The sequence below is a fragment of the Palaemon carinicauda genome, chromosome 18, assembly GCF_036898095.1.
Source record: "Palaemon carinicauda isolate YSFRI2023 chromosome 18, ASM3689809v2, whole genome shotgun sequence".
NCBI classification, from domain to species: domain Eukaryota; kingdom Metazoa; phylum Arthropoda; class Malacostraca; order Decapoda; family Palaemonidae; genus Palaemon; species Palaemon carinicauda.
The window spans coordinates 18,808,864-18,835,363 of record NC_090742.1 but is presented as its reverse complement, the minus strand read 5'-3'; the positions used below and the strand labels follow the sequence as shown (position 1 = coordinate 18,835,363).

Genomic DNA, 26,500 nt, shown 5'->3' with positions numbered 1-26,500 from the left:
TAGATAGATATGTACACATAAACAGATTCACCCCTTCCCACACCCTCCCCCTTTCGTAACTAAGGTATGAGTACTTCCGCTCTACCATAAATGAAGGACGGAAAGACCGAATAACCAAACGTCTGGAATATATATATATATATATATATATATATATATATATATATATATATATATAATCATCATCATCATCACCATCTTGACGACTTGACGACCTTCAGTCTCTATACTTGGAATTGCTTGAATGAAATATAAAACTCGACTTCAAAGAGCTATTACTTTGGGGCAAGTATATTCGAGAGATAAAATAAGTGAAACTGGAGGTCAATTTCTGATAAAAAAAAAAGCGAATATTCGAAAAGGTCTGTTTGAAAGGAGAAATAAGAAGGAAATGAGAACTGTTTAAGATAAAATATAGTAAAAAATAAAAATTAATTGTTCATAAAAAAAAAAACTGGAATATATGGTCTTTAGAAAGAATATGGAAAAAATTAAGAACGCCTGCTCTGTTCGAAAGAAGATTAAGAAACAAAAAGATCTGTTTGAGGAGAAAGAAAAGAAACGGAGGTCTGCTCCAAAAAGAAAGAGAATAAGGCGTTCTGTTTACTGATAAGAATGCATTTATGCATTATGGAGATATAGCCAATAGTTGTGGCCGGAAAGATCATTCACAATTTACAAGATGTTAACTGTAAAGGACTTGAACGTCCTGCATTTTTCTCTGACCGTTCTTTATGTCAGTGACTATGGAGAATTTACGAATATAATAGCATATTTAATAAATGCAGAGATGAACAAATATTGCGTAAATGAAAAACTTTACATGATATATCTATGAAACTAATGATATATTGAATATATGGGTATTAATTGAAAATAGGCGATACCAAAGAGGAAAAGTAACAAATGGACTGCATGCTGAGACACTGAATATGGGGTATCAATTGAAAACCATCTGTACCAAAGAAACAAGTAACGAACGGAGGTACATGACATAAGAAAAAACATATATTCGTGAAACAACTATGCATGATCAAAACGAATAGATTAAAAATAAGAACCCAATCAAATGCTGTAATTTACATAATAAAAGCTAAAGATAAAACCATAGCAATGAATTCCTATTAAAAAAACGATAAGAGACTTTTCTACAAAATGGTTGAAAGTAGTGTTTACCAAACACTGCTATACTTTTACCTAAGTGGAAAACTCAAACACTAAAAAATGGACACGAAAAAACTATATGTTTTATATTATAATTACATTTTCCTTGAATAAAACATGCAAATGACGTGAGTACTTTCCAAAATCATCGTCTTCAGAAAATGAAGTCAACGGATGTGACCACACGACTGGACTGCGTCTGAAGGCGTCGCCTTCCCTTCGAGGTCACTCCTGAAATGGGCCGGTATAAATAGAGCATTCCTCCATATTGGACCACATACGGATCTGAAATCGTATCAACATGTACACGAAGGTGAGGTCAAAGTGATCGGATTGAATTTTAATCTTAGTTCTTCCCAATCTCCCATATATATATATACATATATATATATATATATATATATATATATATATATATATATATATATATATATATATATATGTATATATGCGTGTATGTCTGTATGCATACATATATATACTACCGCTAGAGAGTTATGGGGTGCTTTGACTGGCCAGACAATACTACATTGGATCCTTCTCTCTGGTTACGGTTCACTTTCCCTTTGCCTACACATACACCGAATAGTCTGGCATATTTTTTACAGATTCTCTTCTGTCCTCATACACCTTACAACACTGAGATTACCAAACAATTCTTCTTCACCAAAGGGGTTAACTACTGCGCTGTAATTGTTCAGTGGCAACTTTTATCTTTGTAAGGGTAGAAGAGATTCCTTAGCTATGGTAAGCAGCTCTTCTAGGACACTCCAAAATCAAAGCATTGTTCTCTGGTCTTGGGTAGTGTCACAGCCTCTGTACCATGGTCTTTCACTGTCTTGGGTTAAAGTTCTCTTGCTTGAGGGTACACTCGGGCACGCTATTCTATGTAATTTCTCTTCCCCTTCTTTTGTTAGAGTTTTTATAGTTTATATAGGAATTATTTATTTCAATGTCGTTACTGTCCTTAAATTATTTTAATTTTCCTTGTTTCCTTTCCTCACTGGGCTATTTTCCCTGTTGGTGCCCCTGGGCTTATAGCATTCTTCTTTTCCAACTAGGGTTGTAGCTTAGCAATTAATAATAATAATAATAATAATAATATATACATATATATATGTATATACAGTATAGGTATGTATATATATATATATATATATATATATATATATATATAAATACATATATATATATATATATATATATATATATATATATAAATACATATATATATATATATATATATATATATATATATATATATATATCTTTCCTGTCACACTGTGTGATATTGCCAGATGCATGATTACTCGATTTTTCCCCGTCCCTCGAGTAGGGGGGGGGGGGGGTGAAGGTAGCCATGTTGTAGTCAGGAAAGGTGATAGGGGTGAGAAGGGTTAAATCTGTGTGAGTGTGTGTGCATATCCATCTAGATATCTAATCGTAATTTTTGACGGGTCATGTACACTAGTTTGAAAATATAACACTTAGGAGTTTTGTGAATGGGCACAGCATCTATGTGGAGATTTGTGATTTCAGTAATTCCTAATTTCCTAATTTCTCTGTAAATCAAGTTCTGCGGTGTGATTTGACATTACGCATATGCATAAACAATAAGTGTGAAAGATATTTACATAATTCTGAAATCACTTGGAAAATATATAAGGTTAAATTGTGACTGTATAAATCTTAGAATTCTGTGGATTAGGTAATATGCAATATTACCATTCTTATCTTGCGCTTGTTGGCATACTAGATCCTAGACGTCCAGATTTCTTTAATGTTCTGACAAGTGATTTTATATAATCAAACAAACAAAATCTAGTTTAGAAATGACAAACTGCTTGTGACCTCTTGATGCTTTCATTAAAGACAAACTAATTAATTTCCAGGTAACTATGCTGTGTTTGGCGGCCGTGGCTTTGGCCCGCCCTGACAAGCCTGCCCCAGCTGGGTATGGATATGCCCCACCAACACCATCATACGCCCCACCTCAGCCATCCTACTCAGCCCCTCAACCATCCTATTCAGCCCCTCGACCATCCTACGAGAAAAAAGAGGTAACTATCTAATTTCTGTTAGTAGGTTTAGGTATCAAGGAGATATTCATCAACTATTCAACTGATTCCTAATCACCTAAGAATATTTAAACATGAAAAATTTGTCTATTATAATTTATCCGATCTTGTCATGACACTTTCTTAATATTAAAAATCAGATAATGTATAAATATGATCTAAATATACTGATAAAACCAATATGACTTAGCTCATGCGCTGCCCTTTTGGCACTTTTCCAAATTATTAAAAACATTTGGGAATAAAAATGGAGACTATTGTTTGCAGAAGAGGTTTACACCTAAAGTAAATTTACGACAGCAAGGAATTAAACATCAAATGAAATATATCTTCTTACAGATTTCAGGAGGGTATGCCCTTTGACTTCGAGTACGCCTTCAGGGATGACTATAAGGGTCTCGACTTCGACCACGACTCCAACTCTGACGGCAAGGTCGTCAACGGTCAGTATCGCGTCCTCCTCCCCGACGGTCGCACTCAGATCGTCACTTACACCGCCGATCACCACAACGGATATCAGGCTGAGGTCACTTACGAGGGCGAGGCACAGTACCCACAACCCCAGCCCTACAAGCCAGCCCCTTCATACTCAGCCCCAGCCCAGACTTACGAACAACCCAAGCCCTCATACGGTGTTCCACACTGATGAACCGACTCTTTCATTGTCATTAATAACGATATTTATGTGCAAATGTCTTAATTAAATATGCAAATACGAAAACACAATTTTTATTGAAAATCAATCTCATTTCAGAAAGCTGATTTCTTAGATATCAAATAGTTACCTTTAAGATGAAAATGAGCAAAATGAACTCTTAGAATGATAGAATACTGAACAGTAGATTGTCATCCTTTTCCAAGGCAAAAGACCGATTTAAATATCAATATAGTCTCAAAGTCCTAATCTTTGTAGCTATTGATAATATAGTTAATATGCAAAATTTATAACTAACTTCCAACCCGATACCTGTAAATAAATAAATGGCTAAAGTGGAAGCAAATACGTCAGCAATCTGACATACCATCAAATATTTGAATATTTCCCCTTTCCAATGGTATAAGTATTATAGAGATATCATAAGTTTATCAAAAGCTATAATTCATAACCTCTAATCTTTTTGTGAAAAATTCTGTAAAAATTCGTAGCGTGGTGAGTTACTTTAGAAGGCTATAATGAGTTTCTCTGGCATTTACCATGATGGCACCCTCCAACTTCTTTTAAAAAATATAAGAGCCACACAAAATGCTTTAACTGAAACTATTTGCAATATCTATATGCAATTTAAGATTTGCAACCGAATCCTGAGAAAGTTATATTATTATCAAATTTCCACTTCCTCAAAGCAATTTAGTTATAAAGCAATTTCTCAAAGTGCTGCTTTGCAGTCCATAGCAAAAACCATCCTTGATGAAGAAGACCTTATTGCCGTGCTATATCAAAGATGACAGCTTCAGACGTCCCAGTCTGAAGAGGCGAATAAAATAAACGAGGACTTAAAAGCATCCTCCAAATATCTCGCCTCAGCCTTAAGTACATGTTGATGAGGTTTGAGGTTCGAATGTGATCAAAGACGGAGGCAGTTTATATCGATATCTTCCTTTCCATTATTCTGACACGACCTTCTCCCACAATGTCAAATCCCTTGCTTTCCTTAAAGAAAAAAAAAGATTATGGAAATGACCTGTTTGACAATTCAAAGCAGAAAAACATAATCAGTCTTTCTATCTCATCCTGCTATTTGCAATAGAATGAAGCTAATATAACCTGTGGTGGCCGAAGTGGTAACGTCCCTGACTGGTGAACGCAACACTGCGGTTTGAGTCTCGCTCAAACTCGTTAGTTTCTTTGGTCGCTGCAACCTCACCATCCTTGAGAGCTAAGTAAGGGAGGTTTGGGGGAGCCAACAGATCTATCTGCAGAGCCATCAGCAGCCATTACCTGGCCCTTCTTGGTCCTAGCTTGGATGGAGAGGGGACATGGGTACTGATCATATGTATAAATTGTCAGTCGCTAGGGCATTGTCCTGCTTGATAGGGCAATGTCGCTGTCTCTTGCCACTGCCATTCATGAGTGACCTTTAAACTTTAATTGTACCCATTCTTCATAACCACAATTTTCGTCTTAAGTGAAAGCATTGCCGTATTTGGAAAAGCATTCACCTGAAGCATCTTGAACTCTCATTTTTTAGGCATTTAGGAAAAATAAATTTTCGCCATTTATTAATTTTACTTCCTAATCTATTTGAATATAAACTTTGGTTCCTTTAATCTGTAGTATTCTTCAATTAAAATCATAGCATCCTTTTCATCATTATATATCTATTAAAATACTATTTTTATTTTCATTATTTTCATCATTATTTTTTTGTTGCGGCTGATATTAATTTTCCTATTATTTATTCCATGATCTAGAACGATACTAAAGGCTGTATATATAATATAAAAGTCATTAATGAAATGAAGTATATTCTTGTATTGCTTGAAAACAAATACTGGATGACATGTCAGTAACTCAACATACATTTACTCACTGCGATGTTTTCTCACCACCGAAATCTTTGAACTTTTTATCTACTATAGAAATAATTCAATTGTAAACCCAGAATAGCTCAAGCCCCTACTACTCCATATTGATAAAGAACTTTTTAATATTGACATAACTTAGTGTACGTGATCCGTCTAAATATTTAGATAGATATGTAGAGACAAATAAATTCAACACTTCCAACACCCTCCCCCTTTTCTAACTACAACCCCTCTCACTAGGGTAAGGACGAAGAGACCGAATAATCGAACGTTTGCAATATATATATATATATACATATATATATATATATATATATATATATATATATATATATATATATATATATATATATAATCATCATCATCACCATCTTGACAACTTGAGAACCTTCAGTCTCTAATGTTGGAATTGCTTGAAAGAAATAAAAAACTCTACTTCAAAGAGCTATTACTTTGGGGCAAGTATATTCGAAAGATAAAATAAAAAAAACTGGAGGTCAGTTCCTGATTAAAAATAAGAGAATATTATAAACAAAAAGATCTATTTAAGAGGAGGAAGAAAAGAAACGTTGGTCTGCTACAAAAAGAATGAAAGAGAATAAGGCGTTCTGTTTACTGGTAAGAATGCATTTATGCATTATGGAAATCTAGCCAAGAGTTGTGGCCGGAAAGATCATTCACAATCTACAAGATGTTAACTGTAAAGGACTTGAACGTCCTGCGTTTTTCTCTGACCATTCTTTATCATTATTATTATAATTACTAGCCAAGCTAAAACCCTAGTTGGAAAAGCGAGATGCTATGAGCCCAAGGGCTCCATCAGGGAAATATAGCCCAGTGAGGAAAGGAAATAATGAAATAAATAAATGATGTGAATAAATTAACAATATATCATTCTAAAAACAGTATCTGCGTCAAAACAGATATGTCCTATATAAACTGTTAACAACGTTAAAAACAGATATGTCATATATAAACAATAAAAAGACTCATGTCAGCCTGGTCAACATAAAAACATTTGCTCCAACTTTGAACTTTTGAAGTTCTACTGATTCAACTACCCGATTAGGAAGATCACCACAACTTGGAAACAGCTGGAATAAAACTTTTAGAATACTGTGTAGTATTGAGCCTCATAATGGAGAAGGCCTGGCTATTAGAATTAACTGCATGCCTAATATTACGAACAGGATAGAATTGTCCAGGGAGATCTGAATGTAAAGGATGGTCAGTGTTATGAAAAATCTTATGTAACATGCATAATGAACTAATTGAACAGTGACCATGGAGAATTTAAGAATATAAAATCCTGTTTAATAAATGCAGAGATGAACATATATTGCAAATGAAAAACCTTACATGAAATATCTATGAAACTAATGATATATTGAATATATGGGCATTAATTGAAAATAGACGATACCTAAGAGAAATAGTTAACAGATGGACTGCATACTGAGACACTGAATATGGGGGGTGGGGGGGGGAGCATCAATTGAAAACCGTCTGCACCAAAGAAAGAAGTAACGAACGGAGGTAATTGCCATAAGAAAAAACCTATATTCGTGAAACAACTATGCATGATCAAAACGAATAGATTAAAGATAAGAACCCAATCAAAAGCTGTAATTCACATAATAAAAGCTAAAGATAAAACCATAGCAATGAATTCCTATTAAAAAAAACGATAAGAGACTTTTCTACAAAATGGTTGAAAGTAGTGTTTACCAAACACTGCTATTCTTTTACCTAAGAGGAAAACTATAAAACTAAAAAATGGACAAGAAAAAACTATATATATAATAACATAATTACAATTTCATTGAATAAAACATGCAAATGACGTGAGTACCTTCCAAAATCATCGTCTTCAGAAAAGGAAGTCACCAAACGTGACCACATGACTGGGCTGCATATGAAGGCGTTGCCTTCCCTTCGAGGTCATTCCTGGAAGGGGCCGGTATAAATAGAGCATTTCCTCCGTATTGGATCACATACGAATCTGAAATACTAACGACATGTACACGAAGGTGAGGTTCAAAGTGATCAGATTGAATTTTAATATTTTAGTTCGTTCCAATCTCCCATATATATATATATATATATATATATATATATATATATATATATATATACAAACACAGTATATATCTTTCTTGTCACACTGTGTGACATTGCCAGATGTATGATTACTCGTTTTTTTCCAGTCACTCGAGTATGGGGGGGGGGGGGAGGGGGGAGAGGGGTAGCCATGTTTTAGTCATGAAAGGGGATAGGGGTGGGAAGGGTGGAATCTGTGTGAGTGTGTGCATATACATCTAGACGTCTAGTAATTTTTAACGGGTGGTGTACACTAGTTTGAAAATATAACACTGAGGAGTTACGTGAATGGGCACAACATCTAAGTGGAGATTTATGATTTGAGTAATGCCTAATTTGTTTTTAAATGCATAAACAATAGGTGTAAAAAAATATTGTCATAATTCTGTAATTACCTGTTAAAAATATAAGGTTAAAGGGTGACTGAAATTATCTTAGAATTCTTTGGATTAGGTAATATATTACCCTTCTTATCATGTGTTTGTTGGCATACTAGATCCTAGACGTCCAGATTTCTTTAGTGTTCTGACAAGTGTTTTTAGTACATATAATCAAACAAACAAAATTTAGTTTAGAAATGACAAACTGCTTGTGTCCTCTTGATGCTTTCATTAAAGACAAACTAATTAATTTCCAGGTAACTATGCTGTGTTTGGCGGCCGTGGCTTTGGCCCGCCCTGACAAGCCTGCCCCAGCTGGGTATGGGTATGCCCCACCAACACCAGCATACGCCCCACCTCAGCCATCCTACTCAGCCCCTCAACCATCCTATTCAGCCCCTCAACCATCCTACGAGAAAAAAGAGGTAACAATCTGATTTCTGTTAGTAGGTTTAGGTATCAAAGAGATATTTAGCATCTATTCAACTGATTCCTAATCACCTAAGAATATTTAAACAGGAGAAATTATTCTATTATAATTTATCTGATTTTGTCATGAGACTTTCTTAATATAAAAAATCAGATAATGTATAAATATGATCTAAATATACTGATAAAACCAATAGGACTTAGCTCAAGCGCTGCCTTTTTGGCACTTTTCCTAAAATTAAAAACATTTGGGAATAAAAATGGAGACAGTATTGTTTGCAGAAGAGGTTTACATCTAAAGTAAATTTACAACAGCAAGGAATTGAACACCAAATGAAATATATCTTCTTACGCATTTCAGGAGGGTATGCCCTTCGACTTCGAGTACGCCGTCAAGGACGACTACAAGGGTCTCGACTTCGACCACAACTCCAACTCTGACGGCAAGGTCGTCAACGGTCAGTACCGCGTCCTCCTCCCCGACGGTCGCACTCAGGTCGTCACTTACACCGCCGATCACCACAACGGATACCAGGCTGAGGTCACTTACGAGGGCGAGGCCCAGTACCCAGAACCCCAGCCCTACAAGCCAGCCCCCTCATACTCAGCCCCTGCTCCCGCTTACTCAGCTCCAGCTCCGACTTACGAACAACCCAAACCCTCATATGGTGTTCCACACTGATGAACCGATTCTTTCATTGTCATTAATAACGATATTTATGTGCAAATGTCTTAATTAAATATGCAAATACGGAAACAATTTTCATTAAAAATCCATTTTATTTCAGAAAGCTGCTTTCTTAGATATTAAATGGTTATCTTTAAGATGAAAATAAGCAAAATGAACTCTTAGAATGAAAGGATACTGAACAGTAGATTACCAACCTTATCCAAGGCAAAAGACTGATTTAGATAGCAATATAGTCTCAAAGTCCTAACGTTTGTAGCTATAGATAATATAGTTACTATGCAAAACTTATAACTACCCTCCAACCCGATGCGTGTAAATTAATAAAGGGTTAAAGCAGAAGCAAATACGTCAGCAACCTGACATACCATCAAATATTTGAATATTCCCTATTTCCAATGGTAGAAGTAACGTACAGATATCATAAGTTTATCAGATGTTATAATTCATAACTTCTAATCTTTTTGCGAAAAATTCTGTAAAAATTTGTAGCGTGGCAAGTTACATTAGAAGGCTATAAAAAGTTTCTCCAGCACTTTCCAGGGTGCCACCAACCAACTTCTAACCCTTAAAGAGCTACTTTTAAAAAATATAGGGGACACACTAAATGTTTTTACTGAAACTGCTTTGCAATATCTATTTGCAATTTGATATTTGCAACCAAAGCCTGAGAAAGTTTTATTATTATTAAATTTTCACTTCTTGAAAGCAGATTAGTTTTAAAGCAATTTCTCAAAGTGCTGCTTTGCAGTCCAGAGCAAAAACCATCCTCGATAAAGAAGACCTTATTGCTGTGCTATATCAAAGGTGACAGCTTCAAACGTCCCAGTCTGAAGAGGCGAATAGAATAAACTCGGATTTGAAAGCATTGTCCAAATATCTCGCCTCACCATTACATACATGTTGATGATGTTTGAGATTCCAATGTGATCAAAGACGGAGGCATTTTATATCGATATCTTCCTTTCTATCATTTTGACACGACCTTCTCCCACAAGGTCAAGTTCCTTGCTATCCTTTAGAAATAAAGAAAAAAAGAAAAAAAAAGGATTATGGAAATGACCTGGCTGACAATTCAAAGCAGAAAATTGATAATCAGTCATTTTATATCATTCTGCCACTTGCAATAGAATTAAGCTAATATAACCTGTGATGCCCGACGTGGTAACGTCCCTGACTGGTGAAAACCAGACTGGGGTTCAAGTCACGCTCATACTCCTTATTTCTTTGGTCGCTGCAACCTCACCCTCCTTGTGAGCTAGGGATGGGGGGGGGAGCCTAAGAATCTATCTGCTGAGTCACTAGCAGTCATTGCCTGACCCTCCTTGGTCCTAGCTTGGGTGGAGAAGGGGCATGGGCGCTGATCATATGTATAAATGGTCAGTCTCTAGAGCATTATCCTGCTTCATAGGGCGATGACTCTGTCCCTTGCCTCTGCCATTCATGAGCGACCTTTAAACCTTACCTGTACCCATTCTTCATAACCACAATTTTCCTCTTCAGTGAAAGCATTGCTGTATTTGGTAAACAATTACCTTGGGCATCTTGAAGTCCTTTTTTTTTAGCATTTAGAGGAAATAAATGTTCGTCATTTATTAATTTTACTTCCTAATCTATTTGAAAATTGAACTTTGTTTGCTTTAATATGTAGTATTCTTCAATCAAAATCATAGCATACTTTTTAACATTATATATTCGGTATGGTATTTTTATTTTTATTATCATCGTCGATTTTCTTTTGTTGCGGTTATTAATTTTCCTATCAATCAATCCATCAGTATAATATCATTTTTATTTTCAGTATTATCATCATTATATTTTATTGTGGCTGTTATTAATTGTCCTATTACTCAATCCACAATCTTGAACGAATTACTCTAAATATAATATACAAGTCATTAATGAAATCAAGTATATTCTTGTATTGCTTGAAGCATAATACTGAATGCCATGTCAGTAACTCAACATACACTCTCTCACTGCGACGTTTTCCCACCGAAATCTTTGAACTGCCGGTAGTAGTACGGATAGGAGGTCCACCGGGTACTTAGAACGGCACCCCCTTTCTTTCGCCACTCTTCCTCCTTAAAGCAAAGAGTTAAATCTATTCAGGGTGAAGATTGCTCTGTGTCGTATCTAAAAAATACGTCCCCTGATATTATGCGATATCCTTATTTGGATACTAGCGCCAAGAGTTACAATCCTGGAGACCTTCATTTTAATTCCCTGGGAGTATCACTGTCGCAAAAATCCCTTAAAAGGCTACCTAAAGGAACCCTTCCATCAGGACGACATGTCATTCTAACCCAAAAATAGATTTTTCATTTTGCTCAAAATCCGTTATTTACTATAGAAATAATTCAATTGTAAACCCAGAACGGCTCCAGCCCCTACTGCTCCATATAGTTGAAGAACTTTTTAATGTTGACATAATTCGTGTACGTAACTCGTCTAAATATTAAGATAGATATGTACACACAGACAGATTCAACCCTTCCCACACCCTTCCCATTTCGTGACTACAACCCCTCTCACTACGGTATAACTACTCCCTCTACCATAAATGAAGGACGGAGAGACCGGATAATCGAACATCAGGAATATATATATATATATATATATATATATATATATATATATATACCGCGTATATATATATATATATATATATATATATATATATATATATACCGTGTATATATATATATATATATATATATATATATATATATATATATATATATATATATATATATATATATATATATATAATCATAATCATCACCATCTTGACGACCTTCAGTCTCTATTCTTGGAATTGCTTGGATGCAATATAAAACTCGACTTTAAAAAGCTATTACTTTGGGGCAAGTATATTCGAGAGATAAAATAAGAGAAATTGGAGGTCAGTTCCTGATTAAAAATAAGGGAATATTGGAGAAGGTCTGTTTGAAAGGAGAAATAAGAGGGACCTGAAAACTGTTTAAGATAAGATATAGTAAAAAATAAAAGATGAATTGTTCATAAAAAAAGAAAACTGAAATATGTAGACTCCAGAAAAAATATAAGAAAATTAAGAACGCCTGCTCTGTTCGAAAGAAGATTAAGAAACAAAAAGATCTTTTTGAGAGGATAAAGAAAAGAAACGGAGATCTACTCCAAAAAGAATGAAAGAGAATATGGCTTTTTGATTACTGATAAAAATGCATTTATGCATTTTGGATATATAGACAATAGTTGTGGCCGGAAAGATCATTCAAAATTTACAAGATGTTAACAGTAAAGGACTTGAACGTCCTGCGTTTTTCTCTGACCCTTTGTGTCAGTGACTATGGAATATTTATGAGTAAAAAAGCCAGTTTAATGAATGTAGAGACAAACATATATTGCAAAATGAAAAACGTTACAAGAAATATCTATGAAACTAATAATATATTCAATATATGGGCATTAATTGAAAATATGCGATACCAAAGAGAAAAAGAAACAAATGGACTGCATACTGATACAATGAATATGGAGTATCAATTGAAAACCGTCTTTACTAAAGAAAGAAGTAACGAACTGAGGTATATGCCATGAGAAAAAACATATATTCGTGAAACAACTATGTATGATCAAAACGGATAGATTGAAGATAAGAACCCAATCAAAAGATGTAATTAACATAATAAAAGCTAAAGATAAAATCAAAGCAATAAATCCCTTTTCAAGAAAAACAGTAAGAGACTTTTCTACAAAAAGGTTAAAAGTAGTTTTAATCAAATACTGCTATACTTTTACCTACGAGGAAAACTATAACACTGAAAATGGATACGAAAAAACTATATAAAAATATAATTACAATTTCATTGAATAAAACATGCAGATGACGTGAGTACCTTCCAAAATCATCGTCTTCAGAAAAGGAAGTCACCAAACATGACCACACGACTGGGTTACATCTGAAGGCATGGCCTTCCCTTACAGGTCACTCCTGAAAGGGACCGGTATAAATAGAGCATTTCCCCCGTATTGGACCACATACGGATCTGAAATCCTATCGACATGTACACGAAGGTGAGGTCAAAGTGACCGGATTGAATTTTAATACCTAAGTTCTCAACAATATCTCTTAAATAATATACATACATTAATTCACACACAGACACACACACACACACATATATATATATATATATATATATATATATATATATATATATATATATATATATGTATATATATATATATATATATATACATATGTATATATATATATATATATATATATATATATATACATATATATACATATAAATATATATATATATATATATATATATATATATATATATATATATATATATATATATATATATATATATTGCCTGTCACCCTATGTAACATTACCAAGCGTATAATTACTCGGTTTTTCCCAGTCACTCGAGTAGGGGGGTGGAGAGAGGGGTAGCCGTGTTGTAGTCAGGAAAGGTGATAGGGGTGGGAAGGGTTGAATCTGTGTGATTGTGTGTGCATATCCATCTATATATATCTATTCGTAATTTTTGACGGGTCGTGTACACTAGTTTGAAAATATAACACTTACCGGTTTTGTGAATGGGCACATTATCTATGTGGAGATTTGTGATTTCAGTAAGGCCTAATTCATCTTTAAATCAAGTTCTGGGGAGTGATGTGACATTATGCATTTGCATAAACAATGTGTAAAAAATATTCACATTATTCTTTAATCACTTGTTAAAATATAATGTTAAACTGTCACTGAAATTATCTTATAATTCTGTGGACTAGGTAATATATTACCATTTTTATAATGTGCTTGTTGGCATACTAGATCCTAGACGTCCAGATTTCTTTAGTGTTCTGACAAGTGTTTTAATATATATAATCAAACAAACAAAATTTAATTCAGTAATGACAAACTGCTTGTGACCTCTTGATGCTTTCATTAAAGACAAACTAATTAATTTCCAGGTAACTATGCTGTGTTTGGCGGCCGTGGCTTTGGCCCGCCCTGACAAGCCTGCCCCAGCTGGGTATGGGTATGCCCCACCAACACCAGCATACGCCCCACCTCAGCCATCCTACTCAGCCCCTCAACCATCCTATTCAGCCTCTCAACCATCCTATTCAGCCCCTCAACCATCCTACGAGAAAAAAGAGGTAACTCTGATTTCTGTTAGTAGGTTTAGGTATCAAGGAGATATTTATCAACTATTCAACTGATTTCTAATCACCTAAGAATATTTAAACATGAAAAATTTGTCTATTATAATTTATCCGATCTTGTCATGAGACTTTCTTAATATTAAAAATCATATAATGTATAAATATGATCTAAATATACTGATAAAACAAATAGGACTTAGCTCAAGCGCTGCCCTTTTGGCAATTTTAAGAATAAAAATTGGAGACAGAATTGTTTGCAGAAGAGGTTTACATCAAAAGTAAATTTACAACAGCAATAAATTAAACATCAAATGAAATATATCTTCCTACGCATTTCAGGAGGGTATGCCCTTCGACTTCGAGTACGCCGTCAAGGACGACTACAAGGGTCTCGACTTCGACCACAACTCCAACTCCGACGGCAAGGTCGTCAACGGTCAGTACCGCGTCCTCCTCCCCGACGGTCGCACTCAGATCGTCACCTACACCGCCGATCACCACAACGGATACCAGGCTGAGGTGACTTACGAGGGCGAGGCCCAGTACCCACAACCCCAGCCCTACAAGCCAGCCCCTTCATACTCAGCCCCAGCCCCGACTTACGAACAACCCAAGCCCTCATACGGTGTTCCACACTGATGAACCGACTCTTTCATTGTCATTAATAACGATATTTATGTGCAAATGTCTTAATTAAATATGCAAATACGAAAACACAATTTTTATTGAAAATCCATCTCATTCCAGAAAGCTGCTTTCTTAGATATCAAATGGTTACGTTTAAGATGAAAATAAGCAAAATGAACTCTTAGAATGATAGAATACTGAACAGTAGATTGTCATCCTTTTCCAAGGCAAAAGACTGATTTAGATAGCAATATAGTCTCAAAGTCCTAATCTTTGTAGCTATTGATAATATAGTTACTATGCAAAATTTATAACTAAATTCCAACACGATACCTGTAAATAAATAAATGGCTAAAGTGGAAGCAAATACGTCAGCAATCTGACATACCATCAAATATTTGAATATTTCCCCTTTCCAATGGTATAAGTATTATAGAGATATCATAAGTTTATCAAAAGCTATAATTCATAACCTCTAACCTTTTTGTGAAAAATTCTGTAAAAATTTGTAGCGCGGTGAGTTACTTTAGAAGGCTATAATGAGTTTCTCTGCCATTTTCCATGATGGCACCCTCCAACTTCTTTTAAAAAATATAAGAGACACACAAAATGTTTTAACTGAAACTATTTGCAATATCTATTTGCAATTTAAGATTTGCAACCAAATCTTGAGAAAGTTATATTATTATTAAATTTCCACTTCTTGAAAGCGATTTAGTTATAAAGCAATTTCTCAAAGTGCTGCTCAGCAGTCCACAGCAACAACCATCCTTGATGAAGAAGACCGTATTGCTGTGCTATATCAAAGGTGACAGCTTCAAACGTCCCAGTCTGAAGAGGCGAATAGAATAAACAAGGATTTAAAAGCATCGTCCAAATATCTCGCCTCACCTTTACGTACATGTTGATGATGTTTGAGGTTCGAATGTGATCAAAGACGGAGGCAATTTATATTGATATCTTCTTGTCTAACATTCTGACACGACCTTCTTCCACCAGGTCAAATCACTTGCTTTCTTTTAAAAAAAAAAGAAAAAAAAAAAAAGGATTATGGAAATGACCTGGTTGACAATTCAGAGAAGAAAAACATAATCAGTCTTTTTATCTCATTCTGCCACTTGCAATAGAATGAAGCTAATATAACCTGTGGTGGCCGATGTGGTAACGTCCCTGACTGGTGAACGCAACACTGCGGTTCGAGTCCCGCTCAAACTCGTTAGTTTCTTTGGTCGCTGCAACCTCACCATCCTTGAGAGCTAAGTAAGGGAGGTTTGGGGGAGCCAACAGATCTATCTGCTGAGCCATCAGTAGCCATTACCTGACCCTTCTTGGTCCCAGCTTGGATGGAGAGGGGACATGGGTGCTGATCATATGTATAAATTGTCAGTCGCTAGGGCATTGTCCTGCTTGATAGGGCAATGTCACAGTCTCTTGCCTCCGCCATTCATGAGCGACCTTTAAACTTTAATTGTACCCATTCTTCATAACCACAATTTTCCCTCTTAAGTGAAAGCATTGCCGTATTTGGTAAGCATTCACCTGAAGCATCTTGAACTCATTTTTTAGGCATTTAGAAGAAATAAATTTTCGCCATTTATTCATTTTACTTCCTAATCTATTTGAATATAAACTTTGGTTCCTTTAATCTGTAGTATTCTTCAATTAAAATCATAGCATCCTTTTCAACATTATATATCCAGTATAATACTATTTCTATTTTCATTATTTTCATCATTTTTTTTCCTTGTGGCTGATATTAAGTTTCCTATTATTCATTCCATAATCTAGAACGATACTAATGGCTGTAGATATAAAATAAAAGTTATTAATGATATGAAGTATATTCTGGTATTGCTTGAAGCCTAATACTGGATGACATGTCAGTAACTCAACATACATTTACTCAACGCGATGTTTTCCTACCGAAATCTTTGAACTTTTTATTTACTATAGAAATAATTAAATTGTAAACCCAGAAGAGCTCAAGCCCCTACCACTCTATATTGATGAAGAACTTTTTAATTTTGACATAAATTAGTGTATGTAACCCGTCTAAATATTTAGATACACCATAAATGAAGGACGAAGAGACCGAATAATCGAACGTCTGCAATATATATATATATATATATATATATATATATATATATATATATATATATATATATATATAAATAATCATCATCACCATCTTGACGACTTGAGAACCTTCAGTCTCTATTGTTGGAATTGCTTGAAAGAAATAAAAAACTCTACTTCAAAGAGCTATTACTTTGGGGCAAGTATATTCGAAAGATAAAATAAAAGAAACTAGAGGTCAGTTCCTGATTAAAAATAAGAGAATATTAGAGAAGGTCTGTTTGAAAGGAGAAACAAGAAGGAAATGAGAACTGTCTAAGATAAGATATAGTAAAAAATAAAGATTAATTGTTCATAAAAAAAGAAAACTGGAATATGTGGTCTTTAGAAAGAATGAAAAAAATTAAGAACGCCCGCTCTGTTCGAAAGAAGATTAAGAAACAAAAAGATCTATTTAAGAGGAGGAAGAAAAGAAACATTGGTCTGCTACAAAAAGAATGAAAGAGAATAAGGCATTCCGTTTACTGTTAAGAATGCATTTATGCATTATGGAAATCTAGCCAATAGTTGTGGACGGAAAGATCATTCACAATCTACAAGATGTTAACTGTAAAGGACTTGAACGTCCTGCGTTTTTCTCTGACCATTCTTTATCATTATTATTATAATTACTAGCCAAGCTAAAACCCTAGTTGGAAAAGCGAGATGCTATGAGCCCAAGGGCTCCATCAGGGAAAAATAGCCCAGTGAGGAAAGGAAATAAGGAAATAAATAAATGATATGAATAAATTAACAATATATCATTCTAAAAACAGTAACTGCGTCAAAACAGATATGTTATATATAAACTGTTAACAACGTTAAAAACAGATATGTCATATATAAACAATAAAAAGACTCATGTCAGCCTGGTCAACATAAAAACATTTGCTCCAACTTTGAACTTTTGAAGTTCTACTGATTCAACTACCCGATTAGGAAGATCACCACAACTTGGAAACAGCTGGAATAAAACTTTTAGAATACTGTGTAGTAGTGAGCCTCATAATGGAGAAGGCCTGGCTATTAGAATTAACTGCATGCCTAATATTACGAACAGGATAGAATTGTCCAGGGAGATCTGAATGTAAAGGATGGTCAGAGTTATGAAAAATCTTATGCAACATGCATAATGAACTAATTGAACAGTGACCATGGAGAATTTAAGAATATAAAATCCTGTTTAATAAATGCAGAGATGAACATATATTGCAAATGAAAAACCTTACATGAAATATCTATGAAACTAATGACATATTGAATATATGGGCATTAATTGAAAATAGGCGATACCAAAGAGAAATAGTTAACAGATGGACTGCATACTGAGACACTGAATAAAACATGCAGATGACGTGAGTACCTTCCACAATCATCGTCTTCAGAAAAGGAAGTCACCAAACGTGACCACACGACTGGGCTGCATCTGAAGGCGTGGCCTTCCCTTCGAGGTCATTCCTGAAAGGGGCCGGTATAAATAGAGCATTTCCTCCGTATTGGACCACATACGGACCTGAAATCCTATCGACATGAACACGAAGGTGAGGTCAAAGTGATCGGATTGAATTATAATATCTTAGTTCGTTTCAATCTCCCATATATATATATATATATATATATATATATATATATATATATATATATATATATATATATATATATATATTTTTTTTTTTTTTTTTCCTGTCACACTGTGTGACATTCCCAAACGTATAATTACTCGGTTTTTCCCAGTCCATCGAGGAGGGGGGGGGGGAAAGAAGTGTAGCCGAGTTGTAGTCATGAAAGGGGATATGGGTGCGAAGGATTGAATCTGTGTGAGTGTGTGCATATCCATCTATATATTCAGTTGTAATTTTTGACGGGTTGTGTACACTAGTTTGAAAATATAACACTTACGAGTTTTGTGAATGGGCACAACATCTATGTGGCGTTTTGTGATTTAAATAAGGAGTAATTTGTCTTTAAATCAAGTTCTGGGGTGTGATATGACATTATGCATATGCATGAATAATATGTGTGAAAAAACATTGTCATAATTCTGTAATCACTAGTCAAAGGTATGTTAAACTTTGACTGAAATTATCTTAGGATTCTGTGGAATAGGTAATATATTACCATTCTTATCATGTGCTTGTTGGCATACTAGATCCTAGACGTCTAGATTTCTTTAGTGTTCTGACAAGTGTTTTTAATATATATAATCAAACAAACAAAATGTAATTTAGAAATGACAAACTGCTTGTGACCTCTTGATGCTTTGATTAAAAACAAACTAATTAATTTCCAGGTAACTCTGCTGTGTTTGGCAGCCGTGGCTTTGGCCCGCCCTGACAAGCCTGCCCCAGCTGGGTATGGGTATGCCCCACCAACACCAGCATACGCCCCACCTCAGCCATCCTACTCAGCCCCTCAACCATCCTATTCAGCCCCTCAACCATCCTACGAGAAAAAAGAGGTAACTATCTAATTTCTATTCGTAGGTTTAGGTATCAAAGAGATATTCATCAACTATTCAACTGATTTCTAATCACCTAAGAATATTTAAACATGAAAAATTTGTCTATTATAATTCATCCGATCTTGTCATGACACTTTCTTAATATTAAAAATCAGATAATGTATAAATATGATCTAAACATAGTGATAAAACCAATATGATTTAGCTCAAGCGCTGCCCTTTTGGCAATTTTCCAAAAAATTAAAAGCATTTAGGAATAAAAAAGGAGACAGTATTGCTTGCAGAAGAGGTTTACATCTAAAGTGAATTTACAACAGCAAGGAATTAAATATCAAATGATATATATCTTCATACGCATTTCAGGAGGGTATGCCCTTCGACTTCAAGTACGCCGTCAGGGATGACTACAAGGGTCTCGACTTCGACCACGACTCCAACTCCGACGGCAAGGTGGTCAACGGTCAGTACCGCGTCCTCCTCCCCGACGGTCGCACTCAGATCGTCACTTACACCGCCGATCACCACAACGGATACCAGGCTGAGGTCACTTACGAGGGAGAGGCCCAGTACCCACAACCCCAGCCCTACAAGCCAGCCCCTTCATACTCAGCCCCAGCCCCGACTTACGAACAACCCAAGCCATCGTACGGTGTTCCACACTGATGAGCCGACTCTTTCATTGTCATTAATAACGATATTTAAATGCAAATGTCTTCATTAAATATGCAAATACGAAAACAATTTTTATTGAAAATCCCTTTTATTTTAGAAAACAGATTTCTTAGATAATAAATGATTATCTTTAAGATGAAAATAAGCAAAATGAACTCTTGGAACAAAGAATACTGAACTGTAGATTACCACCTTTTTCCAAAGAAAAAAGCCTGATTTAGATAGCAATATAGTCTCAAAGTCCTAATCTTTGTAGCTATAGATAATATAGTTATTATGCAAAATTTATAACTACCCTCCAAAGCAATATGTGTAAATTAATAAATGGTTAAAGCAGAAGCAAATACGTCAGCAACCTGACAGACCATCAAATATTTGAATATTCCCTATTTCCAATGGTATAAGTAATGTACAGATATCATAAGTTTATCAGATGTTATAATTTATAACCTCTAATCTTTTAGCAAAAAATTCTGTAGAAATTCGTAGCGTGGCGAGTTGCATTAGAAGGTTATAAAAAGTTTCTCCAGCACTTTCCAGGGTGCCACCAACCAACTTCTAATCCTTGAAGAGTTACTTTTAAAAAATATAGGGGACACTAAATGTTTTTACTGAAAATGCTTTGCAATATCTATTTGCAATTTAAGATTTGCAACCAAATCCTGAGAAAGTTATATTATTATAAAATTTCCACTTCTTGAAAGCAGATTAGTTATATAGCAATTTCTCAAACTGTTCCTTTGCAGTGCAGAGCAACAACCCTCCTCGATAAAGAAGACCTTATTGCTGTGCTATATCAAAGGTGACAGCTTCAGACATCCAGTCTGAAGAGGCGAATAAAATAAACTCGGATTTAAAAGCATCGTCCACATATCTCACCGTACCTTTACGTAGATGTTGATCATGTTTGAGGATCGAACGTGAAAAAAGACGGAGGCAATATATATCGATATCTTCTTGTCTAACATTCTGACACGACCTTCTCCCAAAAGGTCAAATCCCTTGCTTTACTTTAAAAAGAAAAAAAAAGGATTATGGAAATTACCTGTTTGACAATTCAAAGCAGAAAAATATAATCAGTCATTTTATCTCATCCTGCCATTTGCAGTAGAATGAAGCTAATATAACCTGTGGTGGCCGATGTGGTAACGTCCTAGACTGGTGAACGCAACACTGCGGTTCGAGTCCCACTCACACTCGTTAGTTTCTCTGGTCGCTACAACCTAACCATCCTTGAGAGCTAAGTAAGGGGGGATTGGGGGAGGCCTATAGATCTATCTGCTGAACCACAAGCAGCCATTGCCGGACCCCCTTGGTCTTAGCTTGTGTGGAGAAGGGGCGTGGGCTCTGAACATATGTATATATGGCCAGTCTCTGGGGTATTATCTTGCTTTATAGGGCAATGTCACTGTCTCTTGCATCTGACATTTATGAGCGGCCTTTAACCCTTTAAACCTTCATTGTACACATTCTTCATATTCTCAATTTTCCTCTTCACTGAAAGCATTGCCGTATTTGGTAAGCATTTACCTTAATCATCTTGAAGTCACATTTTTTTAGCATTTAGAAGAAATAAATGTTCGCCATTTATTATTTTTTACTTCCTAATCTATTTGAAAATTAAACTTTGTTTTCTTTAACCTTTAGTATTCTTAAACTAAAATCATAGAATCCTTTTTAACACTATGTATTCAGTATAGTATTTTTATTTTTATTATCATCATCGTTTTTTGTTGTTGCCGTTATTAATTTTCCTATCAATCAATCCATCAGTATAATACTATTTTCATTTTGATTATCCTCAATATTTTTTTGTTGTGGTTGTTATTAATTTTCCTAATAATCAATCCATAATCTTGAACGAATTGCTCTAAATATAATATACAAGTCATTAATGAAATGAAGTGTATTCTTGTATTGCTTAAAGCATAATACTGAGGGACATCTCAGTAACACAACATACAATCACTCACTGCGATGTTTTCCCACCGAAATCTTTGAACTTTTTGTTTACTGTAGAAATAATTTAATTGTAAACCCAGAAGGGCTCAAGCCCCTACTGCTCCATAAAACATTTTAATATTGACATAATTAGTGTACATGACCCGTCAAAATATTTACATAATGTACACACAAACAGATTCAACCCTTCCCACACCCTCCCCCTTTCCTAACTACAACCCCTCTCACTAGGGTATGAGTACTGCCGCTCTACCATAAATGAAGGAAGGAGAGACCGAATAATCGAACGTCTGGAATAAATATATATACAGTATATATATATATATATATATATATATATATATATATAATCATCATCATCACCATCTTGAGTCTCTATACTTGGAATTGCTTGGATGAAATCTAAAACTCGACTTTAGAGAGCTATTACTTTGGGGCTAAGTATATTCGAGAGATTAACTAAGAGAAATTGCATGTCAGTTCCTGATTAAAAATAAGGGAATATTGGAGAAGGTCTGTTTGAAAGCAGAAATAAGAGGGAACTGACAACTGTTTAGGATAAGATATGGTAAAAAAAAAAAGACTAATTATATATAAAAAAAGAAAACTAGAATATGTGGTCTTTAGAAAGAATGAGAAAAAAATTAAGAACGTCTGCTCTGTTCGAAAGAAGATTAAGAAATAGAAAGATCTGTTTGAGAGGAGAAAGAAAAGAAACGGAGGTCTGCTACAAAAAGAATGAAAAAGAATAGGGCAATCTGTTTACTGATTGGAATGAATTTATGCAGTATGGAAATATAGCCAATAGTTGTGGCCGGAAACATCATTCAAAATTTAACAGCAAAGGACTTGAGCGTCCTGCGCATTTCCCTGACCGTTCTATGGAGTATTTATGAATATAAAAGCCTTTTTAATAAAAGCAGAGATGAACATATGTTGCAAATGAAAAACCTTACATGAAATATCCACGAAACTAATGATATATTGAATATATGGGCATTAAATGAAAACAGCCAATACCAAATAGAAAAAGTAACAAATGGACTGGATACTGAGACACTGAATATGGGGAATCAATTGAAAACCGCCTTTACCAAAGAAAGAAGTAACGAACGGAGGTACTTGTCATGAGAAAAAAGATATTCGTGAAACAAATATGCATGATCGAAACGAATAGATAAAAGATAAGAACCCGATCAAAAGCTATAGTTCACATAATAAAAGCTAAAGATAAAATTATAGCAATAAATTCCTATTCAAGAAAAACAGTAAGAGACTTTTCTACAAAATGGTTGTAAGTAGTGTTTACAAAAAACGGTTATACTTTTATCTAAGAGGTAAATTATGACACTAAAAAATGGGCACGAAAAAACTATATATATATATATATACTAACATAATTACATTTTCCTTGAATGAAACATGAAAATGACGTGAGTACCTTCCAAAATTATCGTCTTCAGAAAAGGAAGTCACCAAACGTGACCACAGGACTGGGTTGCATCTGAAGGCGTTGCCTTCCCTTCGAGGTCACTCCTGGAAGGGGCCGGTATAAATAGAGCATTTCCTCCGTATTGGGCCACATAAGAATCTGAAATCCTATCGACATGTACACGAAGGTGAGGTCAAAGTGATCGGATTGAATTTTAATAGCGCAGTTCTTTCCAATCTCCCATATATATATATATATATATATATATATATATATATATATATATATATATATATATATATCATTCCAGTCACACTGTGTGACATTCCCAAGCATATAATTACTCGGTTTTCCCAGTCCATCGAGGAGGGGGGGGGGGAGAAGTGTAGCCGTGTTGTAGTCCTGAAAGGGGATAGGGGTGCGAAGGGTTGAATCTGTGTGAGTGTGTGTGCTTATCCATCTAGTTTGAAAATATAACACTTACGAGTTTTGTGGATGGGCACAGCATCTATGTGGAGATTTGTGATTTAAATAAGGAGTAATTTGTCTTTAAATCAAGTTCTGGGGTGTGATATGACATTATTCATATGCATAAATAATATGTGTAAAAAAAACATTGTCATAATTCTGTAATCACTAGTCAAAGGTATGTTAAACTGTGACTGAAATTATCTTAGGATTCTGTGGACTAGGTAATATATTACCATTTTTATAATGTGATTGTTGGCATACTAGATCCTAGACGTCCAGATTTCTTTAGTGTTCTGACAAGTGTTTTTAATATATAAAATCAAACAAAGAAAACTTAATTTAGAAATGACAAGCTGTTTGTGACCTCTTGATGCTTTCATTAAAAACAAACTAATTAATTTTCAGGTAAGTCTGCTGTGTTTGGCGGCCGTGGCTTTGGCCCGCCCTGACAAGCCTGCCCCAGCTGGGTATGGGTATGCCCCACCAACACCAGCATACGCCCCACCTCAGCCATCCTACTCAGCCCCTCAACCATCCTATTCAGCCCCTCAACCATCCTACGAGAAAAAAGAGGTAACTATCTAATTTCTGTAGTAGGTTTAGGTATCAAAGAGATATTCATCAACTATTCAACTGATTTCTAATCACCTAAGAATATTAAAACATGAAAAATTTGTCTATTATAATTTATCCTGATTCTTGTCATGAGACTTTCTTAATATAAAAAATCAGATAATGTATAAATATGATCTAAATATACTGATAAAACCAATAGGACTTAGCTCAAGTGCTGCCCTTTTGGCACTTTTCCAAAAATTAAAAACATTTGGGAATAAAAATGGAGACACTATCGTTTGCAGAAGAGGTTTACATCTAAAGTAAATTTACAACAGCAAGGAATTGAACACCAAATGAAATATATCTTCTTATGGATTTCAGGAGGGTATGCCCTTCGACTTCGAGTACGCCGTCAAGGACGACTACAAGGGTCTCGACTTCGACCACAACTCCAACTCTGACGGCAAGGTCGTCAACGGTCAGTACCGCGTCCTCCTCCCCGACGGTCGCACTCAGATCGTCACTTACACCGCCGATCACCACAACGGATACCAGGCTGAGGTCACTTACGAGGGCGAGGCCCAGTACCCACAACCCCAGCCCTACAACCCAGCCCCTTCATACTCAGCCCCTGCTCCCTCATACTCAGCCCCAGTCCCAACTTATGAACAACCCAAGCCCTCATACGGTATTCCACACTGATGAACCGACTCTTTCATTGTCATTAATAACGATATTTATGTGCAAATGTCTTAATTAAATATGCAAATACGAAAACACAATTTTTATTGAAAATCAATCTCATTCCAGAAGGCTGCTTTCTTTGATATCAAATGGTTATCTTTAAGATGAAAATAAGCAAAATGAACTCTTAGAATGATAGAATACTGAACAGTAGATTGTCATCCTTTTCCAAGGCAAAAGACTGATTTAGATAGCAATATAGTCTCAAAGTCCTAATCTTTGTATCTATTGATAATATAGTTACTATGCAAAATTTATAACTACCTTCCAACCCGATACCTGTAAATAAATAAATGGTTGAAGCAGAAGCAAATACGTCAACCTGACAGACCATCAAATACTTGAATATTCACCCTTTCCAACGGTATATGCATTATACAGATATCACAAGTTTATCAGAAGCTATAATTCCTAACCTCTAATCTTTTTGCGAAAAATTCTGTGAAAATTTGTAGCATGGCGAGTTACTTTAGAAGGCTATAATGAGTTTCTCTGGCATTTTCCAGGATGGCACCCTCCAACTTCTTTTAAAAAATATATTAGACACACTAAATGTTTTAACTGAAACTATTTGCAATATCTATTTGCAATTTAAGATTTGCAACCAAATCTTGAGAAAGTTATATTATTATCAAATTTCCACTTCCTCAAACCAGATTAGTTATAAAGCAATTTCTCAAAGTCCTACTTTGCAGTCCACAGCAACAACCATCCTTGATAAAGAAGACCTAATTGCTGTGCTATATCAAAGGTAACAGCTTCAGACATCCCAGTATGGAGAGGCGAATAGAATAAACTAGGATTTAAAAGCATTATCCAGATATCTTGCCTCACCTTTACGTACATGTTGATGATGTTTGAGGTTCGAATGTGATCAAAGACGGAGGCAATTTTTTATCGATATCTTCTTGTCTAACA

The 26,500-nt window shown here is 35.1% G+C and overlaps 3 protein-coding genes and 1 long non-coding RNA gene across 4 annotated transcripts in view; 3 read left to right on the top strand and 1 right to left on the bottom strand.

The window, feature by feature from the left end:
• The window catches only part of LOC137657666 (uncharacterized), a 415,410-nt gene that overhangs the window by 207,506 nt on the left and 181,404 nt on the right, over window positions 1-26,500 (bottom strand). The window lies entirely within an intron of this gene.
• Window positions 8,446-15,176, top strand: LOC137657988 (cuticle protein 18.6-like). The gene is made up of 4 exons (XM_068392708.1): window positions 8,446-8,673; window positions 9,039-9,348; window positions 14,419-14,531; window positions 14,880-15,176. The coding sequence occupies exons 1-4, from the start codon at window positions 8,446-8,448 to the stop codon at window positions 15,174-15,176; spliced, it is 948 nt and encodes a 315-aa protein (XP_068248809.1).
• Window positions 18,812-20,406, top strand: LOC137657986 (cuticle protein 7-like). Its single transcript, XM_068392707.1, has 3 exons — window positions 18,812-18,823; window positions 19,567-19,740; window positions 20,107-20,406. The coding sequence occupies exons 1-3, from the start codon at window positions 18,812-18,814 to the stop codon at window positions 20,404-20,406; spliced, it is 486 nt and encodes a 161-aa protein (XP_068248808.1).
• On the top strand, window positions 23,985-25,540 carry LOC137657985 (cuticle protein 7-like). Its single transcript, XM_068392706.1, has 3 exons — window positions 23,985-23,996; window positions 24,686-24,853; window positions 25,220-25,540. Exons 1-3 carry the CDS (start codon window positions 23,985-23,987, stop codon window positions 25,538-25,540), a joined length of 501 nt encoding a protein of 166 aa, XP_068248807.1.